This window comes from Myxine glutinosa, chromosome 4 (genome assembly GCF_964187855.1).
Source record: "Myxine glutinosa chromosome 4, kmMyxGlut1.1, whole genome shotgun sequence".
Lineage (NCBI taxonomy): Eukaryota > Metazoa > Chordata > Myxini > Myxiniformes > Myxinidae > Myxine > Myxine glutinosa.
Genome location: NC_136264.1, coordinates 153,782,395 through 153,802,420, shown reverse-complemented (window position 1 = coordinate 153,802,420; position 20,026 = coordinate 153,782,395). Strand labels below are relative to the sequence as shown.

The 20,026-nt window shown below is 43.3% G+C and overlaps 3 protein-coding genes across 4 annotated transcripts in view; 2 read left to right on the top strand and 1 right to left on the bottom strand.

Moving 5' to 3' along the window:
• LOC137425432 (uncharacterized) overlaps nt 1-20,026 on the bottom strand; it is a 109,830-nt gene that overhangs the window by 28,069 nt on the left and 61,735 nt on the right. The gene's annotated exons all lie outside the window — the stretch shown is intronic.
• The window catches only part of LOC137425771 (pituitary homeobox 3-like), a 124,469-nt gene that overhangs the window by 60,643 nt on the left and 43,800 nt on the right, over nt 1-20,026 (top strand). The window lies entirely within an intron of this gene.
• On the top strand, nt 4,395-18,755 carry LOC144891841 (uncharacterized). 2 transcript variants are annotated; one of them, XM_078776643.1, is made up of 4 exons: nt 4,395-4,596; nt 10,415-10,484; nt 11,911-11,975; nt 17,388-18,755. In XM_078776643.1, the coding sequence occupies exon 4, from the start codon at nt 18,038-18,040 to the stop codon at nt 18,704-18,706; it is 669 nt and encodes a 222-aa protein (XP_078632769.1). In that variant the 5' UTR covers nt 4,395-4,596; nt 10,415-10,484; nt 11,911-11,975; nt 17,388-18,037; the 3' UTR covers nt 18,707-18,755. Both variants share the same exon structure in this region, with proteins under 2 accessions (XP_078632769.1, XP_078632770.1).

Genomic DNA, 20,026 nt, shown 5'->3' with positions numbered 1-20,026 from the left:
ACCGGGAGATGAATCGGGGGAGTGAGACCCCAAATTGAAAAGCACCACAGTTTGGCCAATGGGAATTGGTTTTTAGAACCCATAGTGTAAGAGGGCCAATGGTTTGGCCGGAGAAAGACCCCGGGTAGTGTAAAGTTGTTAAAGTCATTTAGGAAATAGTTAGGATTGATGAACCTGTCGCACCATACGCAGCCACTTACCTGTGGTGATGATGATGACTCCACACCTGTGTTTTCTTTGTTCTGTGTGCAGGAAATGAGAATTGCTGTGTGGATTGGTGAGACGCATCACGACGTGGATGAGACATTGGGGTGATTCCATCTCTCCCTCCCTAGGAGGGACTGATGATGAATTGGTAATGGCAAATTTTGATGAGTTGAAAATGGCAAATTTGATTGGTTAAGAGGGAGAGAAGACGAATTTGGTATATGGGAGGAACGGGGAAGACAGTAGGGACGTTTGTTGATTTGTAAAGTAGATGTTTATGGGTAGTGTTGTGTTTTGTGGATACAGTAAGGGGTAAGGGAGGGGCCATGTAGGTTACCTGGTGGGGGGGGGGGGGCGTACGGTAGGAACGTACCTGTCTCACCTGGTTCCCATGTGCCCCCAGTGTGCATTACCTTACATTGCGTGCACTTTTGCGCCCTTACCACCTTACTCACTTGTCTGCTTCTTTTGTCTCCCACCTCTGAGGATCTGGCTTTGGGGTAGAGAGAGAGGAGAGAGAGGTGCTGGCTACGCAGTTGTGGGCCTGCACTTTCGCTGCTTGCTGCCTGGATCGATACACCATATGGACCGCAATGTTGGTGGCCACCCACAATGGACCGCAGTTCTTTTGCGGCCAAGCACCACCCGTGGATGGACCTATGGGTCAACGTGGCACCTATGCCATACAAGGTGAACCACTTATAGTTGGCCCCCTGACGGCCACAATACAGAAATGGACGCGGTTGGCGCCTTTCTTTATTTTTTTGAAAGAGGCAAGAACACCAAGTGCACCACACGAAGGCAAGACCAGCGGCAGAACATCGGCCGGCTGCGACACCACCGGTGATTTATAAACACTTTATTGGTGCACCGGATGGTGCTGACTGTGTTATGGGGTGGTGCTTTTGATGCTTGGAAGGGGTGCTCTGCACATTATTAAAGGCCATAAGGCCACAGAGCACTCGTGGGTTGGTGTATCGATGCTGGCATGCGTGCTCTCTCTATGCATAACATCTGCATGTGTTCCTCCAAAAACAGGTCCTGGATCGTAGTGTAAATATCAGCGTAGTCTTGTGTAAATAATGCTCCCTACCGGCTGTATGTTTAGTTTGCGAATTCTTTCCGGATTCGGTTATCCTGTGGGTGTGTTTCTGTGAGGAGAAGGGTGCAACGTCGCAGGGGGACATATTTACTCATTTGTGAATATCTGTAAAACTGTCGCACTCAGGGTAGAGTTAATAGTAGAGGGAACTACATCTGAGTGCCACACTAAAATAGGTAAAAATTTATCGGGTCGGGACGCCCCGAGGGTAGAGAAGGGTGCAATGTTGCGGATATGGGACTTGGCCTCAATATCCGCTTGTAAATACTCCCCTATTTCCCCAATACTCCCCAACTATCCCCAATCCCCCATTCCCTAGTCCCATTGCCTGTAAATAACACTCTGTAGAACCGACCTTCCCCTTTTTCCCCCATTAAATGTCGTGCCCAGGTTCACCGCATCTCACGTAGACAACTATGGGACATCTTGCTAGTTATTCTTAGTCTATGTCAGTTAAGGACTCGTTTCCATTAATTCTGACTCTTCGTTGCACCAGAATGTGATCGTATGGCACCAGTAGTGAGTTTAGGACCTCCCCTTACCTCCTCCCATCTTCCCCATGAAACAACAACAACAACTACAACAACTACAACAACAACAACAACAACAACTACAACAACAACAACAACAACTACAACAACAACTACAACTACAACAACAGAGGAGATGGGGGCGGCGCGGCGCGGGGGAGTGTGCGTCCTCACACCGGCTCGGTTAGCCGCCATGACCATGCGCTCCGACGGGGTTACCACGAAGGGGCTCCCTGTCAGCCCCTCGTCAAGGGCAGAGCCGGTAACCCCCCCGCACGCACCCAATGAGAAGCAACGGGCCGATTCCATCTGGGGCGGAGCTAACGAGCCGAGGGCGTGTCACTCCCCGCCGGATATACGCAGCCACTTACCGGACGTGACGTGAGATGCGCCCCCGACTGAAGAAGACAAGTCACGACCTTCGAGCGCTGAGTGAGGCCTCCCGCATCTCTGGACCGGAGCGGGTCGATTCTGTCCTTGAGCCAAGAGTGCACCTTGAGCCATCGACTACCCGCTTTCCTTGCCATCAATCCCCGTGTGAGTCAGTTTTGTCCCGTTTATCTGTCGTCTGTCGGGGCTAATATAAGAGTGTGTCTAAGTGCCTGTCTTTCTATGCTGTCCCTCTCATTCCTGTAATCTGACCTTCCGCAATATTATAACCTCCTCCGGAGGTCTTGAGAACTGAACCCTTGGTGTCGTGTCATTTTAATCCCAGCCGTTGTGTCCTTTTCCATCATTGATTTAGCATAGCGCGACTTAGTCAACGTTCGAGTATAATCGGGTAAACGTGCAGGCGCGGTCATACCAAACCGCTCGGTAGACCAACATCCACAACCGCGTCTGTAACAATATTATGAAAAGATCTGGATATTGGGCCATCTCAGATTCAGAGATTTGATTTTTGCAAGATTTCGATTCGATTGGGATCGAAGAGAACACCTTCTTCGTCTTCTGTACAGTGAAGTTGCCAGCCCTGAATTCTCTGGCTACATCTGGGTGCTTCATTGGGAGTGCAACCGTGTCCCTCAGGTGAACAGGGACACACCTGGCATAGTGTGTGTGGTCTAAGGCATGGAACCATGGGACCAGTTCCGTCAGGGCATCAAGGTACGTCGTGAATGAAGCCTGCCGCAGAGAACGCACGTAGACCAGTACCAACATCTCTAGTTCCAGCACAGTTGCCCAGTACTGAAAGTTGGGAATGTCTTCTCCTCTCTGGTGACACCAGTCTTCGAACTCAGGCAGGTCTTCTGCATCATCAGCATATGTCATACAGTGGCGTTCATACGCACGGTGTTGCAGGATGTGCAGTGCCGCTGCAGTGATTTGATGAGCTCTTCTTGTGCGGGTGACGTGGGCAGCTCGTAGGAAGGAGTCGGCCGTCCCTGGCGTTGCAATCTCAGCTTGCAAAATCTGCAAATCTTGCAAAAATCAAATCTCTGAATCTGAGATGGCCCAATATCCAGATCTTTTCATAATATGATAGTCTACTAGTGTGCCAAATTTGGTGCTTGTATCACAAAATGCACAATTCTTTTGAATATTTGGGCTAAGCCGCCCCACTAAAACGATATCTATAGGTGTGCAAAGTGTCAAGTTAATCCATCCTTCGATGCCTGAGCCTTAGGCGAACAAACTTTTCAAGTCCTTGCATTATAGTATGATTTTCCTTGGTGGCCATATTGGATTTTGGACGTCATCTCGAAAATAAGTGACATATGAAATGTACCTTTCCCTGAATCAGTTTCACTGACCTCAAAAACCCCTGATTTGATACCTCATTTGTCTATCTGTGACTTCTACAGCCAGAGATATATGATATTTCAGTTTTGCTGGTGGCATTTTGAATTTTGGCCAACATCTTGGAAAATCTGAAACGGTCAGGATGGCTCCTCGGCTAAAATCAATTGATAGGTCCAAACGAAGCTCCATACCAAATTTGGGACTTTTGTCCGGCTTGTAACATTACGCCTAAAAATTGTTGCTAAGCCACCTGACTATCACATGCAGTGTTATTTGTAAAAGTTTGGTCCATAAGCACGAAAATAAAAATGGTAGTTTTGTAAAGTCGTTCCCCCAGAAATTATTGCTAAGCTGCCTAACTAGATCAATCACATGGGGGTTAAATGCATGTTCCAAGTGAACTCCAATCGGTGGAGGCGTCGTGGTGCACCGGGCTAAGGCGGGCCACGATGACGTATCAACGATGCGTACTCGAGAGCTGTAAACGGCAAAGGTTCGAATCCTCGACCCTGGGCCCCCGCAGGTGTTGCGCCGCGGAAAATGAGCCTCACGCTAAAGACGTCCGGGCGGACGCCCCGGGCACCCGGGCCTCCACCCTTTTGAATCCAAACCAATTAATCAATAATTAATCACTGAAAAGCGAATTTATGCATTTGAAATCGTCCACCGTTCCTTGTCGTGACGTCACATTCAACGGCCATAAAATGAAATGTTGTTGTTTTTTTGAAGGATATTTAAATAATCTCGTTGACCCTTAAGGACTTATATATATATATATATATATATATATATATATATATATATATATAAAACCCTTCGGTTTATAATTATATATAAAATCGATGGACCATCCACAGGGTAAAGGAAAGAATAAAAGAAAAAAATATCACTTCCCGTTCCAGATCCAGGAAGTTGACCCCAAGAGGAAGAAGAAGAAGAAGAACCACCCTTCGGCTAGTCACTCGTCACTCGTCACGTCAGTCGTCAGTCGTAGTCCTCGGGCACACTGAAACTGTAAGTGTCATGTGCGGCTGTCATACGGGTTGAAGGCACGAACAGTGCACCAAAATCGAGCGTCATTATATATCATAAATTAATAATGCACTATATCCTGCCTCCAAAGGTGCGGGCGACAGTCCCTGACCGAGCTTTGTTGGTTTATTGGTTTATTCCCAAAGATGGATGTTCCATTCACCGTCAGGAGCATTCCCAAAGATGGATGTTCAATTCATGGTGAGGAGCATTCCCAAAGATGGATGTTCCATTCACGGTGAGGAGCATTCCCAAAATTAGTCACGTGAAAAAGTAAGTACCCGTGTACAAGTAAGTACACGTGAAAAAGCTCCGTCTCCCTGTGCCGCCCCGTCTCCCTGTCCCGCTCCGGCTCCCTGTCCCGCTCCGTCTCCCTGTCCCGCTCAGTCTCCCTGTCCCGCTCAGTCTCCCTGTCCCGCTCAGTCTCTCTGTCCCGCTCAGTCTCCCTGTCCCGCTCAGTCTCCCTGTCCCGCTCAGTCTCCCTGTCCCGCTCAGTCTCCCTGTCCCGCTCAGTCTCCCTGTCTGCGGGCGACAGCTCAGTCTCTCTGTATGGAGTGGGAGGGAGAGAGCAGTGGGATTGGTAGAATATGGAGTGGGAGGGAGAGAGCAGTGGGATTGGTAGAATATGGAGTGGGAGGGAGAGAGCAGTGGGATTGGTCGAGTGAAGTATGGAGTGGAAGGGAGAGAGCAGTGGGATTGGTAGAATATGGAGTGGGAGGGAGAGAGCAGTGGGATTGGTCGAATATGGAGCGGGAGGGAGAGAGCAGTGGGATTGGTCGAATATGGAGCGGGAGGGAGAGAGCAGTGGGATTGGTCGAGTGTGGAGTGGAATGGAGAGAGCAGTGGGATTGGTCGAATATGGAGTGGGAGGGAGAGAGCAGTGGGATTGGTCGAGTGACGTATGGAGTGGAAGGGAGAGAGCAGTGGGATTGATCGAATATGGAGTGGGAGGGAGAGAGCAGTGGGATTGGTCGAGTAAAGTATGGAGTGGAAGGGAGAGAGCAGTGGGATTGGTCGAATATGGAGTGGGAGGGAGAGAGCAGTGGGATTGGTCGAGTGAAATATGGAGTGGAAGGGAGAGAGCAGTGGGATTGGTAGAATATGGAGTGGGAGGGAGAGAGCAGTTGGATTGGTAGAATATGGAGTGGGAGGGAGAGAGCAGTGGGATTGGTCGAGTGAAGTATGGAGTGGGAGGGAGAGAGCAGTGGGATTGGTAGAATATGGAGTGGGAGGGAGAGAGCAGTGGGATTGGTAGAATATGGAGTGGGAGGGAGAGAGCAGTGGGATTGGTAGAATATGGAGTGGGAGGGAGAGAGCAGTGGGATTGGTAGAATATGGAGTGGGAGGGAGAGAGCAGTGGGATTGGTAGAATATGGAGTGGGAGGGAGAGAGCAGTGGGATTGGTCGAGTGAAGTATGGAGTGGAAGGGAGAGAGCAGTGGGATTGGTAGAATATGGAGTGGGAGGGAGAGAGCAGTTGGATTGGTAGAATATGGAGTGGTCTTTTGGTATAATCCTGGGTTAAATGTGCATCCACCTTTTGGTATAATCCTGGGGTAAATGTGCATCCACCTTTTGGTATAATCCTGGGTTAAACGTGCATCCACCTTTTGGTATAATCCTGGGTTAAATGTGCATCCACCTTTTGGTATAATCCTGGGGTAAATGTGCATCCATCTTTTGGTATAATCCTGGGTTAAATGTGCATCCATCTTTTGGTATAATCCTGGGTTAAATGTGTATCCACATTTTGGTATAATCCTGGGTTAAATGTGCACCACCTTTTGGTATAATCCTGGGGTAAATGTGCATCCATCTTTTGGTATAATCCTGGGTTAAATGTGTATCCACATTTTGGTATAATCCTGGGATAAATGTGCATCCACCTATTGGTATAATCCTGGGGTAAATGTGCATCCACCTTTTGGTATAATCCTGGGGTAAATGTGCATCCACCTTTTGGTATAATCCTGGTTTAAATGCGCATCCTCCTTTTGGTATAATCCTGGGTTAAATGTGCATCCACCTTTTGGTATAATCCTGGGTTAAATGTGCATCCACCTTTTGGTATAATCCTGGGGTAAATGTGCATCCATCTTTTGGTATAATCCTGGGTTAAATGTGCATCCACATTTTGGTCCAAACCTGGGTTAAATGTGCATCCACATTTTGGTATAATCCTGGGTTAAATGTGCATCCACCTTTTGGTATAATCCTGGGGTAAATGTGCATCCACCTTTTGGTATAATCCTGGTTTAAATGCGCATCCTCCTTTTGGTATAATCCTGGGTTAAATGCGCATCCTCCTTTTGGTGGAAACCTGGGTTAAATGTGCATCCACCTTATGGTATAATCCTGGGTTAAATGTGCATCCTCCTTTTGGTATAATCCTGGGTTAAATGCGCATCCTCCTTTTGGTGGAAACCTTGGTTAAATGTGCATCCACCTTATTGTATCATCCTGGGTTAAATGTGCATCCATCTTTTGGTATAATCCTGGGATAAATGTTCATCCACCTTTTGGTATAATCCTGGGTTAAATGTGCATCTACCTTTTGGTAAAATCCTGGGTTAAATGTGCATCCACCTTTTGGTATAATCCTGGGTTAAATGTGCATCCACCTTTTGGTATAATCCTGGGTTAAATGTGCATCCACCTTTTGGTATAATCCTGGGTTAAATGTGCATCCACCTTTTGGTATAATCCTGGGGTAAATGTGCATCCATCTTTTGGTATAATCCTGGGTTAAATGTGCATCCACATTTTGGTCCAAACCTGGGTTAAATGTGCATCCACATTTTGGTATAATCCTGGGTTAAATGTGCATCCACCTATTGGTATAATCCTGGGGTAAATGTGCATCCACCTTTTGGTATAATCCTGGGGGTAAATGTGCATCCACATTTTGGTATAATCCTGGGTTAAATGTGCATCCACCTTTTGGTATAATCCTGGGTTAAATGTGCATCCACCTTTTGGTATAATCCTGGGTTAAACGTGCATCCACCTTTTGGTATAATCCTGGGTTAAATGTGCATCCACCTTTTGGTATAATCCTGGGTTAAATGTGCATCCACCTTTTGGTATAATCCTGGGTTAAATGTGCATCCACCTTTTGGTATAATCCTGGGTTAAATGTGCATCCACCTTTTGGTATAATCCTGGGTTAAATGTGCATCCACCTTTTGGTATAATCCTGGGGTAAATGTGCATCCACTTTTTGGTATAATCCTGGGTTAAACGTGCATCCACCTTTTGGTATAATCCTGGGTTAAATGCGCATCCTCCTTTTTGTGGAAACCTGGGTTAAATGTGCATCCACGTTTTGGTATAATCCTGGGTTAAATGTGCATCCACCTTTTGGTATAATCCTGGGTTAAATGTGCATCCACCTTATGGTATAATCCTGGGTTAAATGCGCATCCTCCTTTTGGTGGAAACCTGGGTTAAATGTGCATCCACCTTTTGGTATAATCCTGGGTTAAATGTTCATCCACCTTTTGGTATAATCCTGGGTTAAACGTGCATCCACCTTTTGGTATAATCCTGGGTTAAACGTGCATCCACCTTTTGGTATAATCCTGGGTTAAATGTGCATCCACCTTTTGGTATAATCCTGGGTTAAATGTGCATCCACCTTTTGGTATAATCCTGGGTTAAATGTGCATCCACCTTTTGGTGTAATCCTGGGTTAAATGTGCATCCACCTTTTGGTATAATCCTGGGTTAAATGCGCATCCTCCTTTTGTTGGAAACCTTGGTTAAATGTGCATCCACCTTTTGGTATAATCCTGGGTTAAATGTTCATCCACCTTTTGGTATAATCCTGGGTTAAACGTGCATCCACCTTTTGGTATAATCCTGGGTTAAACGTGCATCCACCTTTTGGTATAATCCTGGGTTAAATGTGCATCCACCTTTTGGTATAATCCTGGGTTAAATGTGCATCCACCTTTTGGTATAATCCTGGGTTAAATGTGCATCCACCTTTTGGTGTAATCCTGGGTTAAATGTGCATCCACCTTTTGGTATAATCCTGCGGTAAATGTGCTTCCACCTTTTGGTGGAAACCTGGGTTAAATGTGCATCCATCTTTTGGTATAAGCCTGGGTTAAACGTGCATCCACCTTTTGGTGGAAACCTGGGTTAGACGTGCATCCACATTTTTGTCCAAATCTGGGTTAAATGTGCATCCACCTTTTGGTATAATCCTGGGGGTAAATGTGCATCCACTTTTTGGTATAATCCTGGGTTAAACGTGCATCCACCTTTTGGTATAATCCTGGGTTAAATGCGCATCCTCCTTTTTGTGGAAACCTGGGTTAAATGTGCATCCACGTTTTGGTATAATCCTGGGTTAAATGTGCATCCACCTTTTGGTATAATCCTGGGTTAAATGTGCATCCACCTTATGGTATAATCCTGGGTTAAATGCGCATCCTCCTTTTGGTGGAAACCTGGGTTAAATGTGCATCCACCTTTTGGTATAATCCTGGGTTAAATGTGCATCCACCTTTTGGTATAATCCTGGGTTAAATGTTCATCCACCTTTTGGTATAATCCTGGGTTAAACGTGCATCCACCTTTTGGTATAATCCTGGGTTAAACGTGCATCCACCTTTTGGTATAATCCTGGGTTAAATGTGCATCCACCTTTTGGTATAATCCTGGGTTAAATGTGCATCCACCTTTTGGTATAATCCTGGGTTAAATGTGCATCCACCTTTTGGTGTAATCCTGGGTTAAATGTGCATCCACCTTTTGGTATAATCCTGCGGTAAATGTGCTTCCACCTTTTGGTGGAAACCTGGGTTAAATGTGCATCCATCTTTTGGTATAAGCCTGGGTTAAACGTGCATCCACCTTTTGGTGGAAACCTGGGTTAGACGTGCATCCACATTTTTGTCCAAATCTGGGTTAAATGTGCATCCACCTTTTGGTATAATCCTGGGTTAAATTTGCATCCACCTTTTGGTATAAACCTGGGTTTAAACGTGCATCCACCTTATGGTGGAAACCTGGGTTAAATGTGCATCCACCTTTTGGTATAAACCTGGGTTTAAACGTGCATCCACCTTATGGTGGAAACCTGGGTTAGACGTGCATCTACCTTTTGGTGGAAACCTGGGTTAGACGTGCATCTACCTTTTGGTGGAAACCTGGGTTAAACATGCATCCACCTTTTGGTATAATCCTGGTTTAAATGTGCATCCACCTTTTGGTATAATCCTGGATTAAACGTGCATCCACCTTTTGGTATAATACTGGTTTAAATGTGCATCCACCTGTTGGTATAATCCTGGGTGAAACGTGCATCCACCTTTTGGTATAATCCTGGGTTAAACGTGCATCCACCTTTTGGTATAAACCTGGGTTAAACGTACATCTACCTTTTGGTGGAAACCTGGGTTAGACGTGCATCCACTTTTTGGTCCAAACTACCCAATGGGAAAAGGCAGGACTGGCAAGCAGGCCACCCAACAGGTCTATGGCAATAATTGCAGATGGAGACACCAAACTTTCACAGGGCTTTGTAGAAAACCAGTTGGTATTTCCACTTGTAAAACAAACTTCCTGTCCTTTGATCCCACCTTGGTCATGCCCTGCCAGCTCATCAATATCTGACTCCTTCCCATTTATGGGTCCACTTAAGGCAGATCCCACACTCCGTAGCCCTATTTATATGGACTACATAATGTAGAAGAAAGAATACTTCAAAACAAATCATTACATTGGAATCGTATAGCACTTTGTCTGCTTAAGAAACCACATTCATTTGTGTTCTTGCATCATGTTTGCAGAAATATCGACAATACTTGGCAGGAATCCTGGCTCCTCCATATGGAGCGATGGAGATGATACCGAACAGGAGTAAGGAGACCCTTTTTAATCTTTCACGTTCAATTCCTACAGCTCTACATGATAATTTGTTGTAATATATTTCGGAACTTATAAAAGACGTTTGTCGTGATGCTTCTCTTCTATGAGCTAATGATTATGTACACTCTAGAATTTTTTTTCTTCAAGTATTCCCACAACACAACAACAACAACATGCATTTTAAGGCCATGTTCCCTGCTAGAGCGGAAGTATTCCCACAAGGCGATGTAATATACACAACATGTCGTCGCACACCACTCCTGTCCTAACACTTCCTTTTTTGAGTTTTTAGCTGCGACGAGCATCTCTATGAGAGGACCGCGTTGTTGTTCTTGTTGTTGGGGTGCCTTTTTGAAAAGCGCATGCGCATACACTCGGACTTCCCCTACCGACCAAGCCCGTTTCAAATTATCCCTCTGCCACCCAGAATTAACATTAATAAATAACATTAATGAATTAAGATTAACATTAACAGAAATAACATTCACGTCCATACATTATATGTAATCAGTTGATGAAGCATGATGCGTCGCAAAACAAAGGACAAGACCAGAACTGAAAGACAAAAAGACGCTGGTGCATGCGTATAATTTAATGACTGGTCGAATTTGGTAGCGCATATTGCAACGGATATCCTCATGATTCTACACGTCGCAGCTGGTGATCACACTGTGGTCATTTTTCTCTTGTTTTTTAAAAGTATTTCCGCAAGGTGATGTAATGCACACACAGTGTCACTGCACACCACACCACTCACGCACTAACACTTTCTTTTTTGAGATTTTTTTTTTTGGTATTCCCGCAAGGTGATGTAATATATACACCATGTTGTCGCACACCATTCATGCACTAACACTTCGTTTTTGAGTTTTTTTTTTAGTATTCTCTCAAGGTGATGTAATATATACACCATGTCGTCGCACACCACTCATGCACTAAAACATCCTTTTTTGAGTTTGTTTTTTTCATATTCCTGCAAAGTGATGTAATATACACACCATGTCGTCACACACCACTCATGCACTAACACCTCCTTTTTTTCATAGCAACATAGCACAAGCAATATGTTATCAAGTGATTTCTCCATTCAAATTCCCTTGTTTGTGATTATCTCATGGCAACGTCCTTTGTAAAAACAAACTTAAATCCGTTTCTTTCACAATTTGCTAGCTACATTTTAATTTGCATTCATTATTATTACATTAAGGAGTCCCTCTTTCTTGACCTTCTGACAATAAGAATCATCCTTTGTGCCAGTGACTGTTGTACACACCTGTCTTGTTGCACCATTCAGGGAGCTGCTGGTCTTCAAACAAAACTTTGAGCTCGTTGTAACGTTTGCTCGAGCTCAAAAAAGGAAAAAGGCTGATTGAATGTTCCAATATTAATTGATCGTTCATGTTTAATTCCTTTGTAGGACTTGTTGATAAAGACCAAATGAAAAGCAACGATCTACATGCATTACCCACACACTCTGGCAAGGTATGTTAGGTGTAAAGGCTGATTTATGCTTCTGCAAACATGCACGGGTGTCGCCCGCAGACGTCCGCATGGGTGTTTGCCAACTTACTTGCATGTAACGTTAACGCGTGCAGTACGGGGCAGTGTCACATTTACTAAAACTAAAGAATGTACAGAAAATGGAGAAGCACCCAGAAATGGAAACCCGTTTCCACCTCCAGTAAAAGTGTAAACATTCTGTTTGAATGTTTTGGTTCTTTGTTTTAGTTCCGGATTTGGGTCTGGGCCCAACCCTCAATGCTACCAGATATACTTCCCTGCTCAACCAATCAGCGTTTGTTTGACGCACATGACCACAGCTACGTGCGACGCATTGTTGAGATTTTGGAGGGGTGCGCATCGACCCCTCGGCGAGCCTATGCGGGCTACGGTTACCCATAAACCCCTTCTCTGCATAGCTATGCAGAGACGCTTACGTGCATCTTCGTAGAAGCATAACTCCGGCTTATGTGATCATTGTCTCAATAAACCAACAAAAAAAAGATAATTCATTCAGAAATACGGATTGATTAATTCCTTCGGAATTAAAGATCGATTAATTTTCTCAGAAATACAGATTGATCAATTCGCTCAGAAATAGAGAGAGATTCATTACCCCAGAATTAGAGATAGATTAATTACCCCAGAATTAGAGATAGATTAATTACCCCAGAATTAGAGATAGATTCATTACCCCAGAATTAGAGATAGATTAAATCCCACATAATTGGAGAAAGATTAATTACTGTACCCCAGAATTGGAGATAGATTAAATCCCCCATAATTAGAGATGGATTAATTCCCCCACAATTAGAGATAGATTAAATCCCCCATAATTAGAGATAGATTAAATCCCCCAGAATTAGAGATAGATTAAATCCCCCAGAATTAGAGATAGATTAAATCCCCCAGAATTAGAGATAGATTAAATCCCCCAGAATTAGAGAAAGATTAAATCCCACATAATTAGAGAAAGATTAATTACCCCAGAATTAGAGATAGATTAAATCCCCCAGAATTAGAGATAGATTAAATCCCCCAGAATTAGAGATAGATTTAATCTCCCAGAATTAGAGATAGATTAAATCCCCCAGAATTAGAAATTGATTCATTCCCCTGTAATTAGAGATAGATTAAATCCCCCAGAATTAGAGATCGATTAAATCCCCCAGAATTAGAGATAGATTAAATCTCCCAGAATTAGAGATAGATTAAATCCCCCAGAATTAGAGAAAGATTAAATCCCACATAATTAGAGAAAGATGAATTACCCCAGAATTAGAGATAGATGAAATCCCCCAGAATTAGAGATAGATTAAATCCCCCAGAATTAGAGAGATTAAATCCCACATAATTAGAGAAAGATGAATTACCCCAGAATTAGAGATAGATTAATTACCCCAGAATTAGAGATAGATTAAATCCCACATAATTGGAGAAAGATGAATTTCCCCAGAATTAGAGATAGATTAAATCTCCCAGAATTAGAGATAGATTAAATCCCACATAATTAGAGAAAGATTAAATCTCCCAGAATTAGAGATAGATTAAATCCCTCATAATTAGAGAAAGATGAATTACCCCAGAATTAGAGAAAGATTAATTACCCCAGAATTAGAGATAGATTAAATCTCCCAGAATTAGAGATAGATTAAATCCCCCAGAATTAAATCCCCCAGATTAAATCCCCCAGAATTAGAGATAGATTAAGTGCCCCAGAATAAATCCCCCAGAATTAATTCCCCCACAATTAGAGATAGATTAAATCCCCCAGAATTAAAGAAAGATTAAATACCCCAGAATTAGAGAAAGACTAAATCCCCCAGAATTAGAGAAAGATTCAATCCCCCCAGAATTAGAGAAAGATTAAATTCCCCAGAAGGAGAGATAGATTAAATCACCCAGAATTAGAGAAAGATTAAATCCCCCAGAATTAGAGATAGATTAAATCCCCCAGAATTAAATCCCCCAGATTAAATCCCCCAGAATTAGACATAGATTAAATCTCCCAGAATTAGAGTTAGATTAAATCCCCCAGAATTAGAGAAAGATTAAATCCCACATAATTAGAGAAAGATTAATTACCCCAGAATTAGAGATAGATTAAATCTCCCAGAATTAGAGATATATTAAATCCCCCAGAATTAAATCCCCCAGAATTAAAGAAAGATTAAATCCCCCAGAATTAGAGAAAGACTAAAGCCCCCAGAATTAGAGAAAGATTCAATCCCCCCAGAATTAGAGAAAGATTAAATTCCCCAGAAGTAGAGATAGATTAAATCCCCTAGAATTACAGATAGATGAATTCCCCCACAATTAGAGATAGATTAAATCCCCCAGAATTAGAGATAGATTCATTCCCCCGCAACTAGAGATAGATTAAATCCCCCAGAATTACAGATAGATTAAATCCCCCAGAATTAGAGACAGATTAAATCTCCCAGAATTAGAGATAGATTAAATCCCCCAGAATTAGAGAAAGATTAAATCCCACATAATTAGAGAAAGATTAATTACCCCAGAATTAGAGATAGATTAAATCCCCCAGAATTAGAGATAGATTAAATCCCCCAGAATTAGAGATAGATTAAATCCCCCAGAATTAGAGATAGATTAAATCCCCCAGAATTAGAGAAAGATTAAATCCCACATAATTAGAGAAAGATTAATTACCCCAGAATTAGAGATAGATCAAATCCCCCAGAATTAGAGATAGATTAAATCCCCCAGAATTAGAGATAGATTTAATCTCCCAGAATTAGAGATAGATTAAATCGCCCAGAATTAGAAATTGATTCATTCCCCTGTAATTAGAGATAGATTAAATCCCCCAGAATTAGAGATCGATTAAATCCCCCAGAATTAGAGATAGATTAAATCTCCCAGAATTAGAGATAGATTAAATCCCCCAGAATTAGAGAAAGATTAAATCCCACATAATTAGAGAAAGATGAATTACCCCAGAATTAGAGATAGATGAAATCCCCCAGAATTAGAGATAGATTAAATCCCCCAGAATTAGAGAGATTAAATCCCACATAATTAGAGAAAGATGAATTACCCCAGAATTAGAGATAGATTAATTACCCCAGAATTAGAGATAGATTAAATCCCACATAATTGGAGAAAGATGAATTTCCCCAGAATTAGAGATAGATTAAATCTCCCAGAATTAGAGATAGATTAAATCCCACATAATTAGAGAAAGATTAAATCTCCCAGAATTAGAGATAGATTAAATCCCTCATAATTAGAGAAAGATGAATTACCCCAGAATTAGAGAAAGATTAATTACCCCAGAATTAGAGATAGATTAAATCTCCCAGAATTAGAGATAGATTAAATCCCCCAGAATTAAATCCCCCAGATTAAATCCCCCAGAATTAGAGATAGATTAAGTGCCCCAGAATAAATCCCCCAGAATTAATTCCCCCACAATTAGAGATAGATTAAATCCCCCAGAATTAAAGAAAGATTAAATACCCCAGAATTAGAGAAAGACTAAATCCCCCAGAATTAGAGAAAGATTCAATCCCCCCAGAATTAGAGAAAGATTAAATTCCCCAGAAGGAGAGATAGATTAAATCACCCAGAATTAGAGAAAGATTAAATCCCCCAGAATTAGAGATAGATTAAATCCCCCAGAATTAAATCCCCCAGATTAAATCCCCCAGAATTAGACATAGATTAAATCTCCCAGAATTAGAGTTAGATTAAATCCCCCAGAATTAGAGAAAGATTAAATCCCACATAATTAGAGAAAGATTAATTACCCCAGAATTAGAGATAGATTAAATCTCCCAGAATTAGAGATATATTAAATCCCCCAGAATTAAATCCCCCAGATTAAATCCCCCAGAATTAGAGATAGATTAAATCCCCCAGAATTAATTCCCCCACAATTATAGATATATTAAATCCCCCAGAATTAAAGAAAGATTAAATCCCCCAGAATTAGAGAAAGACTAAAGCCCCCAGAATTAGAGAAAGATTCAATCCCCCCAGAATTAGAGAAAGATTAAATTCCCCAGAAGTAGAGATAGATGAAATCCCCCAGAATTAGAGAGACGAAATCCCCCAGAATTAGAGAAATATTAAATCCTCCAGAATTAGAGACAGATTAAATCCCCAGAATTAGTGAAAGATTAATTCCCCCACAATTAGACATAGATTAAATGCCCCCGAATTAGAGATAGATTCATTCCCCCACAATTAGAGATAGATTAAATCCCCCAAAATTAGAGATAGATTAAATCCCCCAAAATTAGAGATAGATTAAATCCTCCAGAATTAAATCCCCCAGATTAAATCCCCCAGAATTAGAGATAGATTAAATCCCCCAGAATTAATTCCCCCAAAATTAGAGATAGATTAATTCCCTCAGAATTAGAGACAGATTAAATCCCCTAGAATTAGAGAAAGATGAATTCCCCCACAATTAGAGATAGATTACATCCCCCAGAATTAGAGATAGATTCATTCCCCCGCAACTAGAGATAGATTAAATCCCCCAGAATTACAGATAGATTAAATCCCCCAGAATTAGAGACAGATTAAATCCCCCAGAATTAGAGATAGATTAAATCCCCCAGAATTAGAGAAAGATTAAATCCCACATAATTAGAGAAAGATTAAATCCCCCAGAATTAGAGATCGATTAAATCCCCCAGAATTAGAGATAGATTAAATTCCCCAGAATTAGAGATAGATTAAATCCCCCAGAATTAGAGATAGATTAAATCCCTCAGAATTAGAGATAGATTAAATCTCCCAGAATTAGAGATAGATTAAATCCCCCAGAATTAGAAATAGATTCATTCCCCTGCAATTAGAGAAAGATTAATTACCCCAGAATTAGAGATAGATTAAATCCTCCAGAATTAGAGATAGATTAAATCCCCCAGAATTGCAGATAGATTAAATCCCCCAGAATTAGAGAAAGATTAAATCCCACATAATTAGAGGTAGATTAAATACCCCAGAATTAGAGATCGATTAAATCCCCCAGAATTAGAGATAGATTAAATCTCCCAGAATTAGAGATATTTAGATCGGACGAACCGATCGAACCCATCTATGAGACTATGGACTCTCCCGACGCTCCCATCGCCGAAAGTCTACCGACCCTCCCCTCACCGAGTCTACCAGGGCCCGACGACTTGGCGTTACACCCTTCGTCACCCGACCCTGGTTGACACCGCTAGGGGCGCGACTATAAGACCCGCTGCTGCGGACGGTGCTCCGAGACTTCTCCTGTGACACGTTACATCTGGTAGACTCGCTAACGGTACGCCAGCATAGAATATTCAGCTTGCTTACATTGCTTACATTGAATGTTATGAATGGTCCCATGTGATGCCATATCTTATGCTTATTGCATTTCCTGCATTACAGGATGATGTCATGATCTAAATGGAATTAAACCAGAAGTTGGACTAAAGTTGTGTGGACCTGATTGGTTTTCCACAACACTCAGGTGGATCGACGACAACCGTTGACTACCTGATGGTGCGTAGGCGAGATATGGGGCACCTCCGGGACACAAAGGTGATCCCGGGGGAGGAGGCTGTTTCACAGCACCACTTGGTTGTCTGCGACATGAGGGTGAAAGGTGCGAGGAGAGCTCGGCGGGTGAAGTACCAACCGAGAATGAAGGTGTGGAGGTTGAAAGAGGTGCCAGTAAGGGAGGCATTAAAAGAGAGGCTGAGTAGGGTAGAGGCTGATGTGGTTGAGCTTGAAAGTGATTGGATGTCAATGAAAGATAGTCTGTTGGGAGCCGGTGGTGAGGTATGTGGATGGACAAAAGGACCACCGAGGCACTTGGGAACATGGTGGTGGGATGATGAAGTTGGAAAGAGGATTGACGAGAAGAGGAAGAAGTTCAAGGAGTGGCAGAAGGCGAAGGGTACGGGAGCAGAAAAAGCAGAGCATGAAAGTTATAAGGCAGTCAAGAAGGCTGCAAAGAAAGAGGTAGCAAAGGCTATAAGGCAGCCAAGAAGGCTGCAAAGAAAGAGGTAGCAAAGGCACAGGAGGCATGCAGGAAAATGTTCGGAGAACGCTTGGATTCGGAAGAGGGTCAGAGAGCGGTATTCAGGATTGCAAAGCAGATAGCGAAAGAGAGGTGTGATGTGATGGGGGTGAGTTGCTTGGGACAAATCGTTGTGGACCCAGATGGAATTAAAGGAAGACGGAAGAGATGTATGGAAATGCTGTTGAATGCAGAGAATGAATGGCATGGCAACATAGAGAGTAACCCAGTTTTAGGACCGGCAGAGAAGATAACTGAGAAGGAAGTTGAGGAAGCGATAAAAGCAATGAAGAGTAGAAAAGCAGGAGGGCTGACGGGAGTTGTGGGAGATGTGTTGAAGGCAGCAGGAAGTTGGGGTGTGAAGAGAATGACAGAGATCTGTAATCTGGTGGTGAAAGAAGGCCGCATTCCAGTGGATTGGGAACTGAGTACCCTCGTCCCTCTATACAAGGGGAAAGGTGACCCTCTGGAGTGTGGCTCGTACCGAGCGATAAAGTTATTGGAGCATGGAATGAAGGTATTGGAAAGGGTGTTGGAGAGGAGGATAAGGAAGAAAGTGCAGATCGACGAAATGCAGTTTTGGATTTATGCCAGGAAGAGGAACGACAGACGCGCTTTTTATTGTGAGGCAGTTGCAGGAGAAGTACATGGAGAAGAGGAAGAAGCTGTTTCTTGGGTTTGTTGATCTGGAGGAAGCATTCGATAGGGTTCCACACGAAGTATTGACACGGGCATTGAGGAAGTTAGGAGTGGAGGAATGGTTGATCAGAGTAGTGATGGCAATGTACAAAAGAGCGTGTACAGCTGTAAGGATGAAGGATGGGAACAGTGGTGAGTTTGAGGTGAAGGTGGGAGCGCATCAGGGGTCGGTACTAAGGTCACTACTATTTGTAGCTGTGATGGAGGTGCTGGCTCAGAACGTAAAGGAGGGTTTTTTTTGGGGGGGGTGGGGGTTTGTTTTTTTGTTTACAGAATCGAGGCTTGTGAAAGAGCTAACATTTATTTCACAAACAAATCTAACAAACAAAATATATAAAAAGAGGGAGCAGTAGACAAGATGGGGAGAGAAGGGGAAGCACACAAACACAACATTTGAGAGCAGGGACATCGGGAGATGTGTGGGAGGGAGAGGGCTTGGGGGGAGGAGGCGTGGGAAGGGGGGGGGGGTGGGAGAAGTATAAAACACAAGTACACCAAGGACTTCCAGCACAGAAGTTGGTATTTCAAAAAAGTGGATTTGGGGTGAAATTAGCAGGGGTAGAAAAGATCAAGGTTTTGGATGGGGGAAGATAAGAGATGGTGGTGAACAGCTGTTTTAAAGACCTGGAGGGAGGAGTGGGATTGAAGAGAGTGAGGGAGTTTGTTCCAGAGGCAGGAGAAAAGAGGAATGAAGGAGTGAAGGTGAGCAGAGTCTTGATTTTGGCAGTTTAACCATAAGAGGGTTGCAGGCAGATCTTGTGCGACCTGCAGGAATATTTGGGGGACAGAGCCCAGAGACAGCTGGGAGGGCAAGGCCGGAGAGGAGTCGGTAGAAGACGGAAAGACCACCAACCTGCCGGCGGTGAGTGAGTGAATGGCCCTTGGAGTTAGCTTCATCGCGGGAGATTCCAATGATTCTGAACGCTTTGGTTTCAACCGCGTGAAGACGAGCTAGGTGTGAGGCAGGAGCACCAGCCCAGAGGGGAGTGTAGTATTCCATTGAGCTGCAGATGAAAGCCTTGTATGTGGTGAGGAGCTCAGGTGTGCCAAGGAAGGACTTCGCACGACGGAGGATGCCCAGTCGGCGGCTGGCTTTGGAGGCCAGATTTGAAATGTGGTTTTCCCAGGAAAGATCATGGCAGATAGTGAGACCCAAAAGCTTGAGTGACATAACGTCGTGGAGAAGTTTGTTGACAAAGTACATGGGAGGGTTGTCCGGACGGTCTTTTCGAAGAGACATAGTGATAGTGTGAGATTTTTCAGGATTGAAATGTTCCACTTGTTTGCCCAGTCTGTGATTTTGTCG

Bases quoted from the DNA above. Each gene is read 5' to 3' on its own strand.
- LOC144891841 (XM_078776643.1), top strand. From the start codon at position 18,038: ATGTTCGGAGAACGCTTGGATTCGGAAGAGGGTCAGAGAGCGGTATTC.